Below are 20,070 nucleotides of genomic sequence, written 5' to 3'. Positions count from 1 at the left end.
AGAACCCCTCAGGAAGGAAACCTCCTTTTTGCTTCCAATACTGCAACCTTTCACCTTTACCGTGAACTACGTTTCCAACTGCGCACACATGCAATACCTTTCAGCTGACTAAACAATTATTTTTTCTCAGGAAAGGTGTTCCATTAGGATTTGGAAAGCATTTTGCCTGACACGGATTTGCCCCTTAAAAAAACCACCCTGCTAAGCGTGTGCCACGATGCTCGATGATGAGTTTTCACTCTTGTACGCATTGCTCGCTCGCTCTAGGTACTGGATAGCTCTGACACAAGCAGCGGTGCCGGGGCCAGGAGCAGCAGTGGAGAAGCAGCACAAGTCCAGAAGGCAGGGGCACAGCGCACAAGGTTTAGGGGGTGACGAGAGCCGGCAGCAAGCGGCGGGCCTCCCCGCTGCCCTGCTTTCTGCAGAGGGGACGCGCGAGGAATGCAGGAGCCTGCAGCGAGCCTTTATCTGCGCCCTTCCCTCGAGCCACCCGAGCAAAGCCCAGCCGCAGCCCAGCGAAGCCCTCATCCCCCCGCACGAAGCACGGCTCCCCGGGGATGCTGTGGGCGGTGCCCGGAGCCCCCCGGCCCTGTGGTGGGGGCATCCCCGAGCCTCCTCCCCGAGCCTCCTCTCCCCGCTTCCCTCAGCCACCTCCGCGGTGCCCCGGGGGGCCCGGCCCGCACCTACCCTTTGAGCGCGTCGTGCCCGCCGCCGCCCTGCCCTCGCCTCTTGGCCCTGCTGGCCCGCAGCTCCTTGCCGCTCGCCCCCTCGGCGTGCCCGGCGGCGGCGGCGGCGCCCCCCTGGGACGCCCACAGCACGGCAACTCCCAGGGCGATCCCCAGCAGCCGCCCCCGCCACATCGCGTCCCCCGAGCCCCCGGGCTGCGAGCGGCCGTCGCCTCCTCCTCCTCTTCCTCCTCCTCCTCCTTCTTCTCCTCGCCGCCGCCGCCGAAGTCCGCCGGTGCCCGCCGCCCTGCCTCCGCGGAAACGTCTGCGAGACGAGCTGTGAGGAGAGAAGGGAGGAAGGGGCGTCAGGGGCAGGGCGAAAGCTGGCACGGCCGCCCCGCGCCCGCCGGCGCTGCCCCACCTCCCCGCCACCGGGACCCGCCGGGAGCCTCCCCCGGCCGCGACCACTTTCCCCGGCTCCGCCGAGCGGGTACCGGCGGCTGGGAGCGCCGGGGCTCGCCGGCAGCTCGGGGGGGAGCCCTGCGGGCAGGAGCCCCCGGCCAGCCCGCCCGCCCCGCTCGGAGCCCGCACCCGCTGGAGCCGCCGCCGGCCGCCGTTCCCGCTGCTGTTCCAGCTGCGGCCGCTGCACCCACCGCGGCTCCAGCTGCGGCTCCAGCTGCCCCCTCCCTCCTCCTCCTCCTCCTCCTCCTCCTCCTCCTCCTCTTTTTTCCCCTCCTCTCACTCCCCCCCCGTCCTCTTCAAGGACCGCCCGCGCACCGCTTTCTCGCGAGAGAGAGGTGACCGAAAATGTACCCCCCCACCCCCAAAACGCCACCCCGGGGGGCTCCGGGGCTGGGGCCGGCGGTGTTTCACGTTCCACGAGGTGGGAGGGATCCGGGCAGGGCACCTGCGGCCAGCCGCCCCCCTACCCCCGGGCCGGGGCTCTGCCCGGACCCGCCGGACCCCTGGTGCCTGCCCGGGCTGCAGGGGAGCCCCCGGGCTTGGGGCAGGGGGCAGCAGCTCAGGGTGTACCCCCAAAGCGCAGGGACAGGGACAGAGTCCTCCGTCTGAACCAATATAGGCGTCCGAGAGGTTCAGCATCGCTGCGGCGACTTAGCGGCTTTAAAAAAGTAATGCCGAACATCTCTGTTTCCCTTATAAGGAAAAATTGCAACGATGCTAGCTTCACCTTAGAGGCTGCTGCGGGAGGAATAATATGCTTTCTAGCAATTAGCAGGGCAGGGACCGCTGCAGGGATGCAAAAACCCTAGGGCAAGAGCTGAGCCTGGAAACGGCGACAGACCAAACTTACAGCGCATGCAGTGGTAGGCTAAGAAAGAGGCCTCATTTAAAGGGGAGAATTCAGTTATTAACTGGAAGCCCTTAATTCCATAGTTCCATTATTGCTTTATTCCACTCTAGGAAGCAGCATAAGCATAGATTTGATAGATTATTTTTTATTAGACCCCTATCACAAGGAAACTGATTTTGGAGTAAAAGAGGCATAGTGAATATTTTGTGAATAATTACTGCTTTGTGTCTTATAATTCTGGATTTCTCTTTTTTTGATCACTGGGAACTCTTTGTCATTGACACGAAATTGTAAATCCTTAGAGTGGAAGGTATGCACTCCACCCCTTGCAAGGGAAATTCAGACACAAGGATAACTGAGCTCAACCTTCATTACAGAAAAACAAAAACAGTAAATGGGGCTACTTCTAGAATCAACACAAATCAGTCCAAACTGTTAGCAGAAATCCAGTGGAACGACAAGATCCACACCAAAGTATACCCAGTTGAAATGAAAATACCTGCTAGATAGTAGGGGTATAAGGAAGCTCCAGGAATCAACTTCCAGATTTCAGCAGGAGGTGCTTTCCTGCTTTCAAAAGTACACAAAATTCATGATAACGTAGCTAATAACTTGCCTGTTGCTATCATCTTCTAGACCAAAACTTACTTAAGTCAATGGAAAACTCTCCTCAAACTCACTGGACTTCAGATCAGTTCTTACAGGACTAAAGAAACTCGAGCTGTAATCCAGCCTTAATAAATAACAGATTGGTAGCATTCTCATGGAGAGCCTGTACATGCTCCTAATTCTGTACAGCCAGCTCCAGAACAACTGCATGTCTCATCCTTACCAAGAAAAGAAAAAAAAAAGAAAAAAAAAAAAAAGATCCTGCAGTTTTTACTTGTCTTTTTGTGTTGTTTTTTGAAATTCTGAAGAACAAACCCCACTACGACCCTGGAAACATAGAAAACTGTAATATTGAAATTAGTGAGTGGTTAATAGAATTCAATCCCAGACTACCTACACAGGTAGTAGTCTACCTACAGGTAGACACATATGAGGATTATCCTATTTCAATGTATACAGAAAATACAAAACAAGGAAAGCAAGCATTGTGGACTGACAGTAAATGATATTTATGCCTTCAGCTACTCTTCACTTAGAAGTATTTTGGCAGAAATGTTTGATTTCTTAACTTACACGTATTTTCAGCTTTTGTTAATTTCAGGTAGGTATTGATTGTGAATGGTTCTGTATTAGTGAGCCGATGTAGCAGAAGCTTAGCTGTATGATTTTCAGAGTAGCTGACCATTCACCCACAGCAGCTGCCAAAGTACCTGCCAAAGGGAAATGGAGAGTATATACTGTGTGCCACATTTTGATGCTATTTGAAATAAGTAGTTTAAATCTCTTTTTTTAGCAATTTTTTGTTTTAAAAGGATAACGCATATCTATCTATCTATATAAACATACATAGTATTTAAGCTAGCACAGGAAATGCAACGCGTGTATACTTGACCCAGTAACAGCATTCCAAGTATTTAGGCTGATTTTTAACATCAAGAAAATTGGCAGATGCTGTAAATTGTAAAACGGTTATTTGATTTTGGCCATTCCAGTGTCACCACTTAATATTTTAATGTGATAATACAGGTAAAATGTAGATACACAGTGAAATAATATGGGATATTGGCAAAAGAAATAAGTAGTGGGATTCAGAGTGTGGCTCTTCAGTTCATGTGAACAAGGCCCAAGCCAGTAGCAACCCAGACCTTATACCCCTGTTTTGTAGCTTGTACAAAAGGAAACAATGGAATTAAAGTTGATTTTGCATGCAAAATAGAATTATAGAATTTACCCGTAAGCAAGTGTAAGTTATGAAGGGAATTCTCGTTTACTATTTACTTAAACATTCTTTTGTTTTCAACATTTTCTTTTTCAATTGCTTGAATTTTCTAGATAAAGTACCAGAAAAAATATCCACTCTATATAACAGGTTAATAGGATGATTTTCTCATATCTTCTAGGACATTTTATGATGTATTATTTGGTATCTTGCATGGTTGCAGAAATATGGATTACACTATGTGAAGTAATGCTACATGATATGTGGGCTGTCTGCTAATTAATCTAGTGAAATATGCAGCACTTCATCAACTTCTGGTGTGTCATTCTAAATAACATGTGTATATACTAGAAGTATTTAAATTGTTCACAGCTTTAAAATGTGCCCACCTGGGTTCTCAAACCACTAAAAAAAATATACTGTCACAAGCAAAAGATTTAAAACTTCTGCTCTCTGCTGCTAAACAGAACTACTACTAAGGGTCATCCACACACGTTCCCACAGGCACTCGAGTGTTTTCAAATGTTTGGACTCTGAAAAACATCCAGACAAACAGATTCCTATATGGCCTCCAACAGATTTGTCAGCCACTCAGAAGTTTCATTCGAGAAGACGGAGGAGTAATTCTTTTGATCCAGTTGATAACCATTTCTAATGACAAAAAACTGAACTCTTGGATTAACTGAGAACCAGAAGTTCAGTGATATTTTAGCTCCTTGGTCAAATATCTGGAATCAAATCCAGAAATAAAAGACACTGAAACAATAATGTTATATGCTTTGTTTATGTGCCTAGAGGAGTTCGACATAACATATAAGCAACTGTTTTCAGTGAGAGACCCAGAGGATCTTACTTGAAAGAGTAAGAATGTGTGGATGGTATAGCATATCTTGGAAGATATGAATGGTATGGCAGGGTGGCAGGGCCCAAAATCAGGGGAAGATAATTACAGTTCAATGAATTACATTAGCAAATATAGACAGACCACCTTTTTCAGTTGGGTATCAACTTGGAAGCAATGATCCTAAGTTTTTACATAGGTGCACACACCCTTTAAAACAAATCGGTACATTCCTCTAATAAAAGATATGCTCGTATAGCTAGCCATGCCATAGAGCACCGCCCTGTGCTTATCAACATTAAAGACAAATATTTTAGTTAATTGTGTACAGTGTGGGAATTATTAAAATTTAATTGATTTTCAGAGAAATACCTGTTTATCCTGCTGTTTGATTTTCATAAAACCACAGAACTGAAGTTTTCAATGCTGATGCTGTACGTTCAGTAGCAGTGATATTACTGTTCTTCCCTTTTCCTGGCTTTTACCAACCTGATCCTTTTTCTGTTAGGCAAACATTCCTCCCTCTCGTTCTGTAGGATGCTGATCAGAATTTTCATATTCATTAGACATTTAAATTGTTTTGAACTTTTGCAAACAAACAAAATATCTTACCATAATGAAGTACTAAGATGGAGTTGGGAGTTTATTTCAATTAGAGTTTATTTCAATTATATGAGCTTTTGCAGTAATTGTATTTTTTAGATCTGTAAATTTAGTCCAACCCACATGAAGAAAAAATATGCCCATCTTACATATTTCTTAATAAAGTCTTGATTATGCCAATGAAAAGAAATAGTGTGGGAAAATCTTGGTGTGTGTATTTTTTTAAGTACATTGCAAGCATGAACAGTAATTACATCCAGACAAAAGTTGAGACCAATTAGCTGGTTTAAATATATAAAAAAAAGGTAACAAAACAAACCATCACCTTTTTTTTTTTTTTAAATACTGTTTGGTCCGATAAGCTGTGATAACTAGCTATGAAATCTATTAAGGATAGCTTTTGGGGGACAAATTTCACTTAAGACTTTTATTTTATTTTTATAAATGAAATATGTTTACTCTGTAAACTGAGTTTATAAGGGAGGAGGAAGAAATCCAATCTACATTAGAATGTAAATCCATAATTTGTGAGACTGTGTGGAGTGTTGGGGTAATATTTCTGTAATACAATAAGAATTAAATGAAAGACTCTTTTGGCTCAGACACTAGGGGCCTATGTGCTCCTGGGGAAATTCCAGCATTTTATCTCAGTTGCAGCCTAGATGACCAGAAAGCTACTCATTTTATATATATTCAGTACATCTCTCTCCTATTTATGCAAGCATAGAACAGTTTTAGTACAGAATTTGTCATCTTAAAAAAGACAATTCCTGTAATCTACAAGAATGAAGCAAGATTTTGGTATCGCCCCACTAAAATTTGGAGAAGAATTCAAACAATAACTGGATTTGTCCTCCCTGAGGTCTGAATGAAAGGAATGTTCTTAATTCTCTAAAACACCTGGATTTTTAAGTATTAGTGACAAAGAAATCACAAGGAAACTGTAGAGATGCCCTAACTCAGACAGCCCTTTCTTAGTACTAACTTAAGGATAGTTCTGTACTATACTCATAGCTCTTTTCTTTTCTAGAACTGTATTTTATTTTAAATAAATCCAAATATCTAATATAAGTGACCCTTTTATACTACATCTCCATTTACTAAAGGTATATGAGATAACATTAACATGTATCTTTTCTTTAGGACACATACAAACAGCTAAGTTAACTATAAGAAAACCTGTGGCTTCTATTCTGTCCTCCAAGAAGGGGAAGCACAAGTTATTTTTGTAAGACTAGTGCTGAATAGCAGTACAACAAAATTAAAATGGAATGGAAAATTTTAATAAAATAAAAATACCATCCTAATACAATACATACATTGACACATATTTAATTCTATACATACAGCTAGAAAATTTTCAGTTTAAAATAGCATTTTTTTTTTGATTTAAATATTAAAAAAAAATAATCCAGCTTTACTGCAAGAAAAGGAAATACACATTCTTGTTCTGTCAGCTATAACCCTGTCAAATTTAATGGGAATTCTGCCAGAGTAACAGTTGCAAGACTAGTTTCCTCAATCTTACATTTGTCCCAAATGACCTTTTAAATCCCACCTGTAAACTCAGAAGCAAAGTGGAAGAAATTTCATGGCTTAGCATGAAATGCCAACTGCTGGGTGTATTCTGGGGCCAAGACATTAAGCAAAACGGATACAACTTTTTATGAGAATTAGTACATTCCAAGTGGGTGGAAGTCAGTAACTAGGAGCCTCTTCTTGTAGCTCTCATTTATGCACAACTCCCTACTGACTTGAACAAAGACAGCTGAATCAGCCCCTACATTCCTTCAGACATTGTGTCAGCAAGGGATTGGGTGGCTCTGCCTCTGTTTTCCATCCCAGTGTTCCTCTAGCTATGAGATGTCTCAGCTGATAGGGAGTTCCCCCATGATGCAGTTGAAATAATAAAATAGGTAATAAGAGACCAGGGATTAGACTCAACCCACCGCATTCCATTTACAAAGCCCTTCCGTTGAGAAATAACACTATCATAGCATCACTTAGGGACCTCTCGTAGAATCAAATATGAATTTAGATGGTAGTGACTTGTGGAGGTCACCTGGTCCAGATCCCTGCAAAGAGCAGGCCCAAATCAAGAGCAGGCCATTCGGGCCCAATCCAGCCAAGTTCTGAGCATCTCCAAGGATGGAGACTCCACAGCCTCTCTGGCAGAACCTATTACAGTGTCTGACAGCTCTTATCGTGATGAATTTTCCTCAATACTTGATAGGAATTTCCCTCATTATAACTTGTGCCTGTTGCCTCTCATCCTATCACTGCTCACAATCACCCAGAAGTCAGGCTCTGTCTCCTCTAAAGGCATCACTAAGATCCTCCTTAACCTTTGCTTCTTAATGTTGAATGAGCCCTCCCCTAAGAGGTCCTTGCTTTAGCTCCTAACCATCCTGGTGGCCCTCCGCAAGGCTCGCTCCAGGTGCCAATGGTTTTGTTTTGTTTTGTACTACTGGGGTGCCCAGCACTGAGTGCACTACTGCAGATACAGTTTCCCAAAAGCCAAAGGAGGGGAAGAATCAATTCCCTCCACCACCTGGTTATGTTCCCGCTAATACAGCCCTGTCTGCAGTTGGCCTTCTTCACTGCAAGGGCACACTGCTGACTCACGTATGAGTGACTCCAGCCAGTGAAAAGTTCAGTACAGCTCTGCTCTGCACTTTCCTTTATTCAATAACTTTCCAAAAGGCTGACTTCATTTCCTCAGGTTTTCTAGATACCAGTAAACTAAATGAGACAACCTCATCTGGAGTCTGTGACTCCTTACAGGGTATAATATCATTCAGGAATTACTTTTTTTTCCACCCTGTCCGTTCAAAGTACTAAGATTTACTTACTGGGAATCATTGAGGCGGCTGCTCACAAGTATCAGCAGCCAGTCTTCATTGCTTCAAAATGCCCATCAGCTGTAAAGTCTTTTATACACCACACTGTATAGAACACAATCCATTTGTTAGCATATACTTCTTTAATATATTGCATGCCACAGTTCCAGCACTATTACTTGGGTATATTCAGCCCACAAAAGTCAATAGAAAACATCCTATTACCTTTAAAATTATTTCATTATAAGCCCCTTCTCATTTATGTACTGGCTCACTGGGCAACAAGCTGATCATGTCCTAAGCAAGCAGCTATAAAGCACATAAATAATGCAAATAATCTAGTTGCCTTTCCTTGTAAGGAAACACAGGAAATAATAATTTCAGTTAAGTCAAAACCATATTCATTTTCCAAGTAACCAAAAGAAGTTAAGGAAGCCATTTGAGTAGGAAATTGCAATAAATTCCAAATACTGCAGTTCAAATTGGAAACAAGAAGGGACAGGAGGAAAGCTCTGTATGTTTTTGAAATAATTTTTTTCCTCCCTACAAGGAGGATTAAGATAGAAGGATAATTTAAAATTCATTATTTACAACACTTGAAATGTGAATGTTTACTTGCGTTTGTAGTATCAATTACAATAGACTACAATTTAAAAGGGGAAGCAATTCTAATATTAAAAAAAAATATATCTTTAAAGCTTCTTTTGTTTGTTTGCAAGTTATCAACACCAGTCCACCCAAAATTGTTGCTACTGTGGTGAATGGGGTAGAGTTCAGAAAAGATTGATTTGCTACTTTTTTTTTTTTTTAATAAGGTACAAGCTTTTGACACTACAAATTTTAAATAAAAATGTTGAAAACCATTTTTTAGCTGTGTGAACTCCTTTCCACACAAAAAAAAAATCCACACAACTTCAGACAAATAAGAACAGAGTCAAGTAGAGGAAATGTCATCTGACACCCATAAGGGAGAGCCAAGGAAAAATATTCATGGACAGAAGATGCTTGGGAAAAAATGGTATCTATATCTATCTATCTAGAGATACATGGATATATAGTAAGGCTGACTTTTCCCACTCCTGTTCATCAGTAAGAGGAAGGAAGTCTAATTTTATGGATGAAACAGTGAGTGATGTAAATAAGGAGATTCGTGCTGCCTTTTCAAGATAAAGAAATCTTTCAGAGGCTCCAGCCTAGACGCATTATATGATAAACTATTGGGAAAACAGTTCCCCTGCACTGCAATGATCTGGAGAAACTTCCGTTGACAGTACAAGCCTAGTCCAAAGCCTGAGATCATTTTTTTCCCTCCATTTATTTCAGTGGACTACAGAGCATGCCCTGACTTCAGTGTGGTGAATGCCATTCCATCCAGTTAAGCTAAAATACAGCAGTAAAGTTTCTGAAAACAGCATTACATGGATTCTGATGCATTACGGAGAACTGGAAAAAATTCCCTTCACACAATTGGCTACAAAATCTTTCTTCCTTTTCAAAATATGCATTTCTCTACATTTTTTGGTCTACGGATGAGACTCTTTACCTACCTGACTTTTTGTCACTAATAGCAAAATAGCAACAAATCCACACAGTCCTGCTGACTAAATATTGAGAGTTCTGCATGGTGAAAATACAGAGAGAAATATTTGCAATGTTGTCTAAAACAATAAATTAATTCTTTTTTTTGAATTTACTCCAACTCGTAAAACTCAAGTCTTTAGAGCATGATACATACGCACATTCTAATACATGTTTGACAATAACAAATTCAGAGCTAAATGTGTTATAAAAACAACTGCACCTTTATATCAGTTGAATGGATCTCTGATAAGCATGTGTTGACAATGATCATTCCCCATGGAAAGCTGAAAAGGGTTGCTTTTTCTAGGGAATCTCAGCATTTGAAATCTTATTAGCGTTTTCCCATTTCTGTTTGCTTATTTTCCCCGCCTTTTTTTTTTTTTTTTTGGGGGGGTAGGTATTATTATTCTCCCAACAGTATAATAAATTGCATTTTAAGGGTAAGTTAGCCTAAGCAATACCGGTAAGCTGCTTACCCTCCTTTGATATGTTTGTTTCACAAGTTGTCCTCCCTCTTTCTGTGGTGAAGAACTTTATCATGCTATTTGCAAGAGTAGGATGAAAAACAAAAATTAAATGTTTTCAATAAATTATTGTAATTTATGGCACTAGCTAAACCCCATTGCAAGGGAAAGGTTAGCCCCATGCTTAACCCCAGTAACATTCTGGAGAAGACAGCTCTTCTAGCTTATTTAGAACTAAATTCTGTGTTCTGTTAACTGTGGTAGAAGGATTGTAATAGAAAATGTATGGAACTTCTTCCACTTATGTGAAATGCATGTGAGATTTAGCCCAGGAAGATGCTAGGAAGTGCAACAATGTGTTAATCTGCAAATCCCAGCTATAAATCTGTTGAGTCTGCTTTGTTCAACCCTACCACGGAGCCATCAGCAAATAGCCTTGTTTCAAGAAAACCAGCTGCCAGGTGTATAAGTTGCTGTTCTTCAGGTGATCAGCAAAATACATTCCACAGTAGCCAGCACTTCTGCAAGAAAGTCAAATCCAGTTGGAGGCCGGTCACTAGTGGAGTTCCCCAGGGCCCAGTGCTGGGGCCGGTCCTCTTTAATATCTTTATCGATGACCTGGACGAGGGGATCGAGTGCACCCTCAGTAAGTTTGCAGATGACACCAAGTTAGGTGCGTGTGTCGATCTGCTCGAGGGAAGGAAGGCTCTGCAGGAGGATCTGGATAGGCTGGACTGATGGGCTGAGGCCAACTGTATGAAGTTCAGCAAGGCCAAGTGCCGGGTCCTGCACCTGGGGCACAACAACCCCAAGCAGTGCTACAGGCTGGGAGATGAGTGGTTGGAAAGCTGCCTGGCAGAGAAGGACCTGGGAGTACTGGTTGATAGGCAGCTGAATATGAGCCAGCAGTGTGCTCAGGTGGCCAAGGCGGCCAACAGCATCCTGGCTTGTATAAGAAGCAGCGTGGCCAGCAGGTCTAGGGAGGTGATTGTCCCCCTGTACTCGGCTCTGGTGAGGCCGCACCTCGAGTACTGTGTTCAGTTTTGGGCCCCTCACTACAAGAAGGACATGGAGGTGCTCGTGCACATCCAGAGAAGGGCGACGAGGCCGGTGTGGGGTCTGGAGAACAAGTCTTACGAGGAGCGGCTGAGGGAGCTGGGGTTGTTTAGCCTGGAGAAGAGGAGGCTCAGGGGAGACCTCATCGCTCTCTATAGGTACCTTAAAGGAGGCTGTAGAGAGGTGGGGGTTGGTCTATTCTCCCACGTGCCTGGTGACAGGACGAGGGGGAATGGGCTAAAGTTGCACCAGGGGAGGTTTAGGTTGGCTATTAGGAAGAACTTCTTTACCGAAAGGGTTGTTAGGCATTGGAATGGGCTGCCCAGGGAAGTGGTTGAGTCGCCATCCCTGGAGGTCTTTAAGAGACGTTTAGATGTAGCCCTTAGTGATATGGTTTAGTGGAGGTCTTGTTAGTGTTAGGACAGAGGTTGGACTAGATGATCTTGGAGGTCTCTTCTAACCTAGACGATTCTGTGATTCTGTGATTCTGTGAAAGCATTTAGCAGGCAGTGTGGAGATTTAATTTATAGGGTTGTTCATATTCCAGAAGCTCTAGGAAACCCCAAGTGAAACTGTGACTCTATTATACTATACCAGTACCATGGAAAGGAAGCTCCAAGTAGCAATTACTGTTTGATACCAGGTCTAGGCAAACTGTAGCAGTGGTGGAAAGACACTTTGACAGCAAGGCAGAAGCATATGCAGTCACCTCTAGCATGACTCCAGAATTCATTTACCATAACTAGATCTTACAGCTTTAGGAAATAAGGACTTGCAAAGTCATTTTTAAAACCTGCTTTCCTTATCAGCAGTCTCATTACTCTGATACTACAGAAAAGGATGAGAATACTCAGCTTTTTATGTTGCTCCTTTTTCCCCTCTTCTGGTAGCAAGAATTTTAGCAAGTGTTTCGTAACATATTTTTCCCCCACAATTGTTTTCTCCTCATTCCTCCCCTCTACTTTCTAAGTTTAAGGTCAGCTTAATCCATACTTAAACAGTAGGAAACATGGTGACCTAAGTCATAATCTGTAGGAATAAGGTATAAACTGCTGGGGGTTGGATAAGATGACTTCTTGAGGTCCCTTCCAACCTCAATCATTCTGTGACTCTGTGAATCTGGTAGGAACTCATTTAATAAATCTAAGTCTGCCCAAAATAAAAGAAACCCACCTTACAACTCACATATATCTGACAGGTGGTTTCTTAGCCCAGATGAAACCTTCCTTAACTATTACAGAGATATGAGAAGGTGACTGAGCACTGGATCAGCGCACATCAGAAAGGCTGTAGAGTATCCATCCCTGGAGATATTCAAAAGCCTGTACAACCGGCTCTGGATGGCCCTGCTTGAGCAGGGGGTTGGACCAGATGACCTTCAGAGCTCTCTGCCAACCTCAACCATTCTGTGATTGTGACCTGACAAGCAAGGTTACAGGGATTATGAGCTTCATACTTCCTCTTTGATACTTCTAAGGCACGGTGTTTCAGTAGATTTTTCTCTCCTTTGGAGGCCTAGAGTCACTGAGTCTGAATCCATACTGACCAAGTTCCCACTTCTATCTAAGCACAGAAACCCAAAAGTCCTACTTGGACTTGTGTGCGGAGCTCTTAAGTAACCATTTGTTTCTAGCAAGAGGGCAACTGGAGCACATGTGTGCCTGAAATTGCAATGTTATGGAACTCCTACATGGATTTGATGCAGAAAGCTGCAGAGAATAACAGCAGCACTACCAAAGGAGGCAGGGAAACTTGTTTCAGCTGTCAAGCCCAAGTGCCCACATTGCAACATTGGAGTGGCACAGCTAGGACTAGCCCATCTGCAGAATTGCCAGGTGTCAGACAGGACACACCATGTGGCCATGGACCTTTCTCTACACAGACTTCTGCACATTCTTCAGTTAGACCCCAGCAGCTAATTTGAGTAAAAAAATCTTATGTATCAGCTGCCTGCTTGTGTGGTTTCTACAGATGCAGATATGATTTTATTTCATATGAAATATCTTACCTGCTTTCCACATGCAAACGTGAATGTTTTTCATTTTGTTTGAAGAAGAGTTGAGAACAAGTTAAAATCCCTGGCTGATGAATCAGTCACAACTTCCCCCAGGGACTGCTCAGGCGTCCACAACAATAAATAGAGTCAAAGCCTCTACTGGCTCAGCTCATGTTTATTAGAACTATCTGCTAATGACCTAAAGGCAACAATGTTGAGAAACGTAGGAAATAGCTTCACCAGCTATTGGATATTATAACATACATCACTGATAGGCAAAGCATCTCTTGCAAGAGCAGGGCAGGAAGACAGAAGTTATGTTTTATGATGAATTTTACTTTCTATATTTGATTTCCTTCCACCTTGGAAGGAAACTGAGGTATTTAAGTTTTCCACAAAAGAAAAATCATGAAGGAAAAGAAGATGGCTGTGGGTCTCTTAAACTGACTCATTTCAATTTTGACTTTTTTAAATTTGCAAAAGTTTACAAGTTGAGATTCATTTTAAAACAAAAGGTTTCACTCAGATCACGTTAAAATGTTTTGATACTTGGAATGTTTCAATTTTTTTCATAACTAAATATGAAGACAAACAATTTTGTGAAGTATTTTAAGAGAACTGTATTTTCTATTAGTAAACTGACAACATTTTCTTTATTGACACGATGCCCCTTTAATGCCCCCATATTTTCTTCCAAATAATAGTCCAAGACATTCTAGAAAAAAATGGAAAAGTTCCAAATGGATAGTTTGAAAAGAGCAGCTAACTTCTGAAAACCAATCCTCTACATACATTTTTCTTAATATATTCCTGATCAGAAAAAGGAGAAAAGAGACAAATGTTTGATGACGTACCCTATCTTGTAATAGCAAGTCATTTCAAAGCCTTTAAAAAACAGACTCTAGAATGCAAAGCACTTAACCATTAACTATTGCTTAATTAAGTCTGTGCTGCACAACTCCATCGTGTTGATTACAACATCAGCAACCTGAACAAAGAGCAGGAGTTTCCATTCTGATCTCAGCTGTTTTCTAGCTAGTAGAAGCGACATCCTACATGAAAATGGCTATTGGCTAGCTTAAAGGCAGATCCCACTCCTTCAACAGCCTCTATATGTCCCACAACTTGTACAGACCCAAACAGTATTGGGTGCACCACAGAACTGGCATGTTCCTCAGAACAACCGTATAGCACTACAGATGTGGTTAGTTTCAGCTGATGTAAATCCTTGGCTGCAGTTTGAGTAACTAACACGGACACCAACACCCCTTTGGAACAGGTTTGAGGGCACAGAAAACAAAACAAAACAAAACAAAACACGTTTAGTACACAGATTTAAGATATTTTAATACATTTATTTTAAGGCTATGGGTATAGTTTGGCCTTTAACTAAAGTCAACATATAAAGAACAGTTTAGTTTAGTGATTTACAGTGGCAAGAAATCCTGTCACTATGAACTGGTTTCTCTATTGAAAGAGAAGATGAGTGGAAGGAAGAAGTTACCAGAAGACTTTTTTTTTTTTTCTTAACAGATTATTAACACTGTCCTTAAATCTACTGTGATGAAGTGTTATATAAAAGTACATATGGCAAAAGACCACTAGAGGGGAGTAAAGTAACTTAAAAGTGAGTATTTCCTCTACTCGGTTTTGCTGTACAAATTGCATTTGCACGTTAATTAACAGCTATAGTAAAACCAGAGTATTAAAGAATTGCATTTGCTTAACATTTTAAAGCAAAGTTGATTAGATAATTACAGTATTTCTGTACCTCTGTCCCTTCTCACTAGGCTGCGGGCTGACAGGGAACATTCATCATCTGGATGAAGCCAGAACACCAGGGATGGCATTGAGCCAGAACATTTGGCAATAGACATGAATTTCTTTATTTGTATTCAGATTTACAAAGGAGCATCATTACATGATGGAAACAGACTCATTTTTATCAAGTGTTAAAAAGGCACTGGGCTTAAAAGCTCTCTTGGTAGGTAAGCATGTACAAGAGGCAGGAAAACAAGAACCTTGGTTCTCACATAGATCACTGCCCCAAATCTATACAACACTGAAATATTTGCCCAAGCAAAAGGAACAGAGAGAGAAGCATGATTAATTTCAAAGTGTGAAGTATTCTCATCAGAATGCTGGGTGAAATCTCACTGCAGCTGCAAGTAATGTGCTCCTGTATCACTGCCAGGTTACCATAGTCTGTCTCCATTGTACCATCTACACCGTGGGAGACAAGACTGTGCAGTGAATCTGCACAAAAGAGTAAATGTTTAAAATAAATTTCAATGGGAAATCTTAGCAACTCCCGCAGAACAAAGGGAAACATGAGAACAGAGTTCCAAAAGCAGAAGAATGGCTTTGACAGCAAATTTTAAGCATGAATGACTGAAATATATATATGTGACTGTGTATCTTACTACTGCTGGGAAGTATACCCAGCTTGATATTTTATGGGAAAAGAGATACTGTATGGTAGTAAGTAGATCTCCAAACTTCACTGGAAAGTACCAACTTACCAATAAAAAAGTAAAATAAGTGATGAGGGGGCAATGAGATACAAAATTCCAAAGGTGCTAAGAAAAGCCTGTAAATGCAAGCTGGAGTTCTCCTTAATCACATACCCACAGATAATACTTACTGAACCTTGATTTAATCATAGCAATCTTGAAAGACTTTCATCATCACAGATGGGTATTTCTCTAACATTGTAGTAATTCTGCAGAAGAACTGACCATCAGTTGAACCAGTCTGAAAACTATCAAGCATGGCTGGATCAATACTGTTGGGTCTAATTTTTTTCCATTTACTATTTGCTGTCATTTGGACTCTTTCCACATTTGCGTGCAACAACAGACCTATACATCTTAAAAGCTGACACGCAAGAAAGATTGATGTTACTTAAGTGAAAGAAAACTGAGGAGAGTAACAGCAGTTTTTAAACACGTGACATACTGACATATAAAAGAAATCCCTACTCCTTATACTTGGTACATTGCAGAAGTAGTAACAGGCTTAAACTGCAGTGTAAGAGCTCAGGTAAGACATAAAGGGAAAGGGGAAGCAGAGGCAGCCTTCCAGCATTAAGGATAATGAGATACTGAAAAGCATTTGTCTGGGCAGTTGTAGAGTCTCCATTACTGGAGAACTTGAACACCATAGTGGACAAACATCCATTAGGACCAACATAACAACAGCTGATTAAGTATTGTGGCAGGAAAAAGGACTGTACAACTCTTTCAGAATGCTAAAGGTAGAAATCTGTGATATGTAATAATAATTCTTGAATATGACAAATCATGAATCATTTAAGACAAGAAAAAATGGTATCTATCACTCTGGTGAAGAAGTTCATAATGATGAATGTATTTCCCACAACAGAAGGTGGAACAAGAGGATGAGGAGGGGGCCAGGGAAGGAGGAGCAGGGGGCAAGGAATTTTAGAAACTACACAATGTTCAAGCAAACTAAAAAAAAAGAGTCCATACAAAGGCAAAGACAGGCTAAGATTAAAATTAGAAAAAAAAGAAAGAGCCAAATAAAACTGGCAGATGTAAAGTCTAAGAATTAATAAAAAGTAAAGAAGATAAACTCAAATAGAACAGAATGTGAATCAAAGAAATATAAAAGCATAGTAAAGTGTTGAAGAAATTAAAAAAATGAAGGTAATTTAGTGGTTAAAGCACTAACCTACAATTTAAAATACCTGTTTTTAATTCCCTGTTCAGGCTTCCTAACTTTCTGAACAAGCTACCTAAATTCTCATGGCCTCAGTTCCTACTCATAACTACTCTTGTACACAGAAACTTGCTGCTGTAGGAGACAAGGTTTCAATTGTGCACATATGGGGGTGTTAAAACTCCAGTAAAATAGTATTGAATTGCAACATCATTAGAATAAAAACAGAACTCAAGCTAATGCAGCATAAATACAATATTAAAACAAGGAACCATCTGAATGAAAAAGACAATAATATGTGATGAATTCTTGAATAAAACAGGTAAGTTCTTTTAGAGTATGACTGAGTTTGTGAAAATAAATGGCAAATTTATTTTAAAATATTTATTTAGTGGCTATGTTACAGTCCTGAGTCAACTACACAAGTCCAACCACATAGCTTGTGAAAGTACACATCCCCCATTCCTAATGTCAGCTATCCAATTTCAGTAGTTGCCACCCCTTATGCTAGCCTGTCCTAGCTTCATTCTCTCCTACTGATGTTAGAAGAAGGAGGGTTGAGAAATGCTTTTGACTAAGTTGTTGATTCTTGGGCTAAGCAACTAAAACTTAACTCACCAGAGAAAGACTGACAAAGTTTGGGTATGGATCTTACCATCAGGCATCTGGAGATGATTTTCATTTTGAAATTCCCTCCGCAACTTCAGAGCTCTCTGCAGACAGACAATAAATATTAGGTGAGCAAGAATTTAACTGGTTTTGCAATCTACATCCACATTCTCACATGCATTGAAGCACTGGTCACTGATGTTGCCTGGTACTGTGATGCAATACAAATAAAACAGCAAGTGTCTAGATTTAAACATTACCCCTTTTACTAGGTGGGATTGGAAAGACTCCACCACTCCTCCCTCCTTCACGTGTCTGTTTTAACATCTTCTACCTGTCCCACAGGAGAGGAAGGGAGCACAAACCCAGCAAGTTTTTTAAAAGCTACAGAGAAACAACAAAATTAAGTTACACTTAAAAAGAACACTGAGCAAGACAACAGACAGAAAACATATGAAGGAAAACGTACCGTAAAAGGTTACGTTCCAGAAAAATTTTAAGAGCAGTTCATGTATAGGCACAAAGCTCGGCACATTACGGAGCATAGAATTAGAATCATAGAATCATAGAATATCCCAAGTTGGAAGGGACCCATAAGGATCATCAAGTCCAACTCCTGGCACCACACAGGTCTACCCAAAAGTTTAGGCCATGTGACTAAGTGCACAGTCCAAACGCTTCTTAAATTCAGACAGGCTTGGTGCAGTGACTACTTCACTGGGGAGCCTGTTCCAGTGTGCGACCACCCTCTCGGTGAAGAACCTCTTCCTGATGTCCAGCCTAAACTTCCCCTGCCTCAGCTTCACACCGTTCCCTCGGGTCCTATCACTGGTGATTACGGAGAATAGGTCGGTGCCTGCCTCTCCACTCCCCCTTGCGAGGAAGTTGTAGACTGCAATGAGGTCTCCCCTCAGCCTCCTCTTCTCCAGGCTGAACAGGCCCAGTGCCCTCAGCCGCTCCTCATATGTCTTTCCCTCTAGTCCCTTCACCATCTTTGTTGCCCTCCTCTGGACACTGTCCAACAGTTTAATGTCCTTTTTGTACTGTGGTGCCCAGAACTGCACACAGTACTCGAGGTGAGGCTGCACCAGCGCAGAGTAGAGTGGGACAATCACTTCCCTCGACCGACTAGCAATGCTGTGCTTGATGCACCCCAGGATACGGTTGGCCCTCCTGGCTGCCAGGGCACATGGCTGGCTCATATTCAACTTGCTGTCAACGAAAACCCCCAGATCCCTCTCTGTGGGGCTGCTCTCCAGCGTTTCATCGCCCGGTCTGTACGTATAGCCAGGGTTGCCCCGTCCCAGGTGCAGGACCTGGCACTACAGAGCAGCTACATAGAAGCTACTGAACCCATCTGGGGTGAAGGATTACGTGGAAAAGTGTGCTCTGTACACACCAGAGAGAGCTGGGGGCCTCAGCTGCTCCATCTGAGCCATCGGTGGTGTCTGACAGGATGGCTGCATGGTTTCTTCTGCAAGCTTTCTTCACCTGGCAAAGGTTTCTGGACGAGGCCAAGGAATGAGTCTGTCTGATCAGTTGGTTCAAGCACCTGTTCAAGCACCTCTTAAACAGCAATAAATGCGTCTCTTTTCCTTAGCTTCTGCTACTTGGAAAAATGCTTGAGCAAACCAGAAAAGCCATTCCACGTTGGAAAAAGAAGCCTCCACTCAGGGATTAGAGGACAACCAGCAAAAGCTTTCCCCTGCACACAAGGCCACAGCTATTTCCTCAACTTAGAGCTGGGAATTTCGCCCTTGAACTTAACCACTGCCCGTGTTTGTTTAGGCACGAGCAGTCTCTCGTGGCCTTGTTTTGCTCCCACTGACAATGACAAACCCCACCTTCACTAAAGAGGAAGTGGGGTTGCATTTATGGGCAACATTAAAAGCCACCAAGAAATGCAGAGCTCTCTCACTCCATCACCTTACAAAGTCTCCAGACACAAACCAGTCTTGCAGACCAAGAGCTGTAACGCATTCTGCCTTGCCAGCTGGCCTGAAATATAAACAGACAAGGCAGTTTGGTAAAGGAAGTTAAATACATTTTTCTCCATATATCTCTCCTCAATCTTGCTCTGTTTTCCTCTTAAAGGAAAAGGTAAACAGAAGTCTGCATTACTATTTCAAGGGATAGCAAAGAATTTATTTCATGCAGCAGTCTCAAATTTTGTAACATGGATCATGAAATGGACTCAGTAAAACGGATTTCCGGCATTTCCTCAGATTTTTATGTAATATTTCTTTTCCTTCAAACACGGAATTGCTAGTATTGTTTCAGGTTGGAAAAAGGCATATCAATGTTGCTGAAGTGACTTGGGATCACACATCATTCTTCAAATATTTGTTGCAGCATTTTCCTATGTTTGAGTTTGGTGATACACTGAGTTGTGCAACAGCAGAATTTAATTTCTCAGAGTAGAGGCATGAAGTAGGCTCTTGGTTTGTTAACAGTTGGCCCCCATTGCAAACATTAATACTATGTTTTGTGCTGAGTATCTTCCCTTTGCTGTTATTAAGTTCTCTCCAAGAAAGAACAAAATTTTCAACTGCAGTAGAAAATGACTTCACTTAAGGAACCCCTTGCAGCATACA

At 42.0% G+C, this 20,070-nt stretch overlaps 1 protein-coding gene and 1 long non-coding RNA gene across 6 annotated transcripts in view; both read right to left on the bottom strand.

The window, feature by feature from the left end:
- The window catches only part of FBN1 (fibrillin 1), a 156,514-nt gene extending 155,138 nt beyond the window's left edge, over window positions 1–1,376 (bottom strand). For 3 of the 5 annotated variants that reach the window (XM_040569672.1, XM_040569675.1, XM_040569674.1), the window contains exons 1-2: window positions 1,257–1,376; window positions 688–1,002 (exon numbers count right to left, since the gene is read on the bottom strand). In XM_040569672.1, the coding sequence (XP_040425606.1) occupies window positions 688–860 (173 nt within the window). In that variant the 5' untranslated portion in view covers window positions 861–1,002; window positions 1,257–1,376. The other 2 variants (XM_040569677.1, XM_040569673.1) reach the window with 2 other exon arrangements.
- Window positions 1,377–3,078: 1,702 nt separating this feature from the next.
- Window positions 3,079–17,577, bottom strand: LOC121075924. The gene is made up of 4 exons (XR_005823247.1): window positions 17,486–17,577; window positions 10,147–10,211; window positions 5,019–5,186; window positions 3,079–3,284 (listed from the first exon to the last, which is right to left on the bottom strand). It is a non-coding gene; the product is annotated as an uncharacterized LOC121075924 (long non-coding RNA).
- Between the last annotated feature and the right edge of the window lie 2,493 nt (window positions 17,578–20,070).

This window comes from Cygnus olor, chromosome 11 (genome assembly GCF_009769625.2).
Source record: "Cygnus olor isolate bCygOlo1 chromosome 11, bCygOlo1.pri.v2, whole genome shotgun sequence".
Taxonomy (NCBI): domain Eukaryota; kingdom Metazoa; phylum Chordata; class Aves; order Anseriformes; family Anatidae; genus Cygnus; species Cygnus olor.
This window is presented reverse-complemented; position numbering and strand designations above follow the sequence as displayed.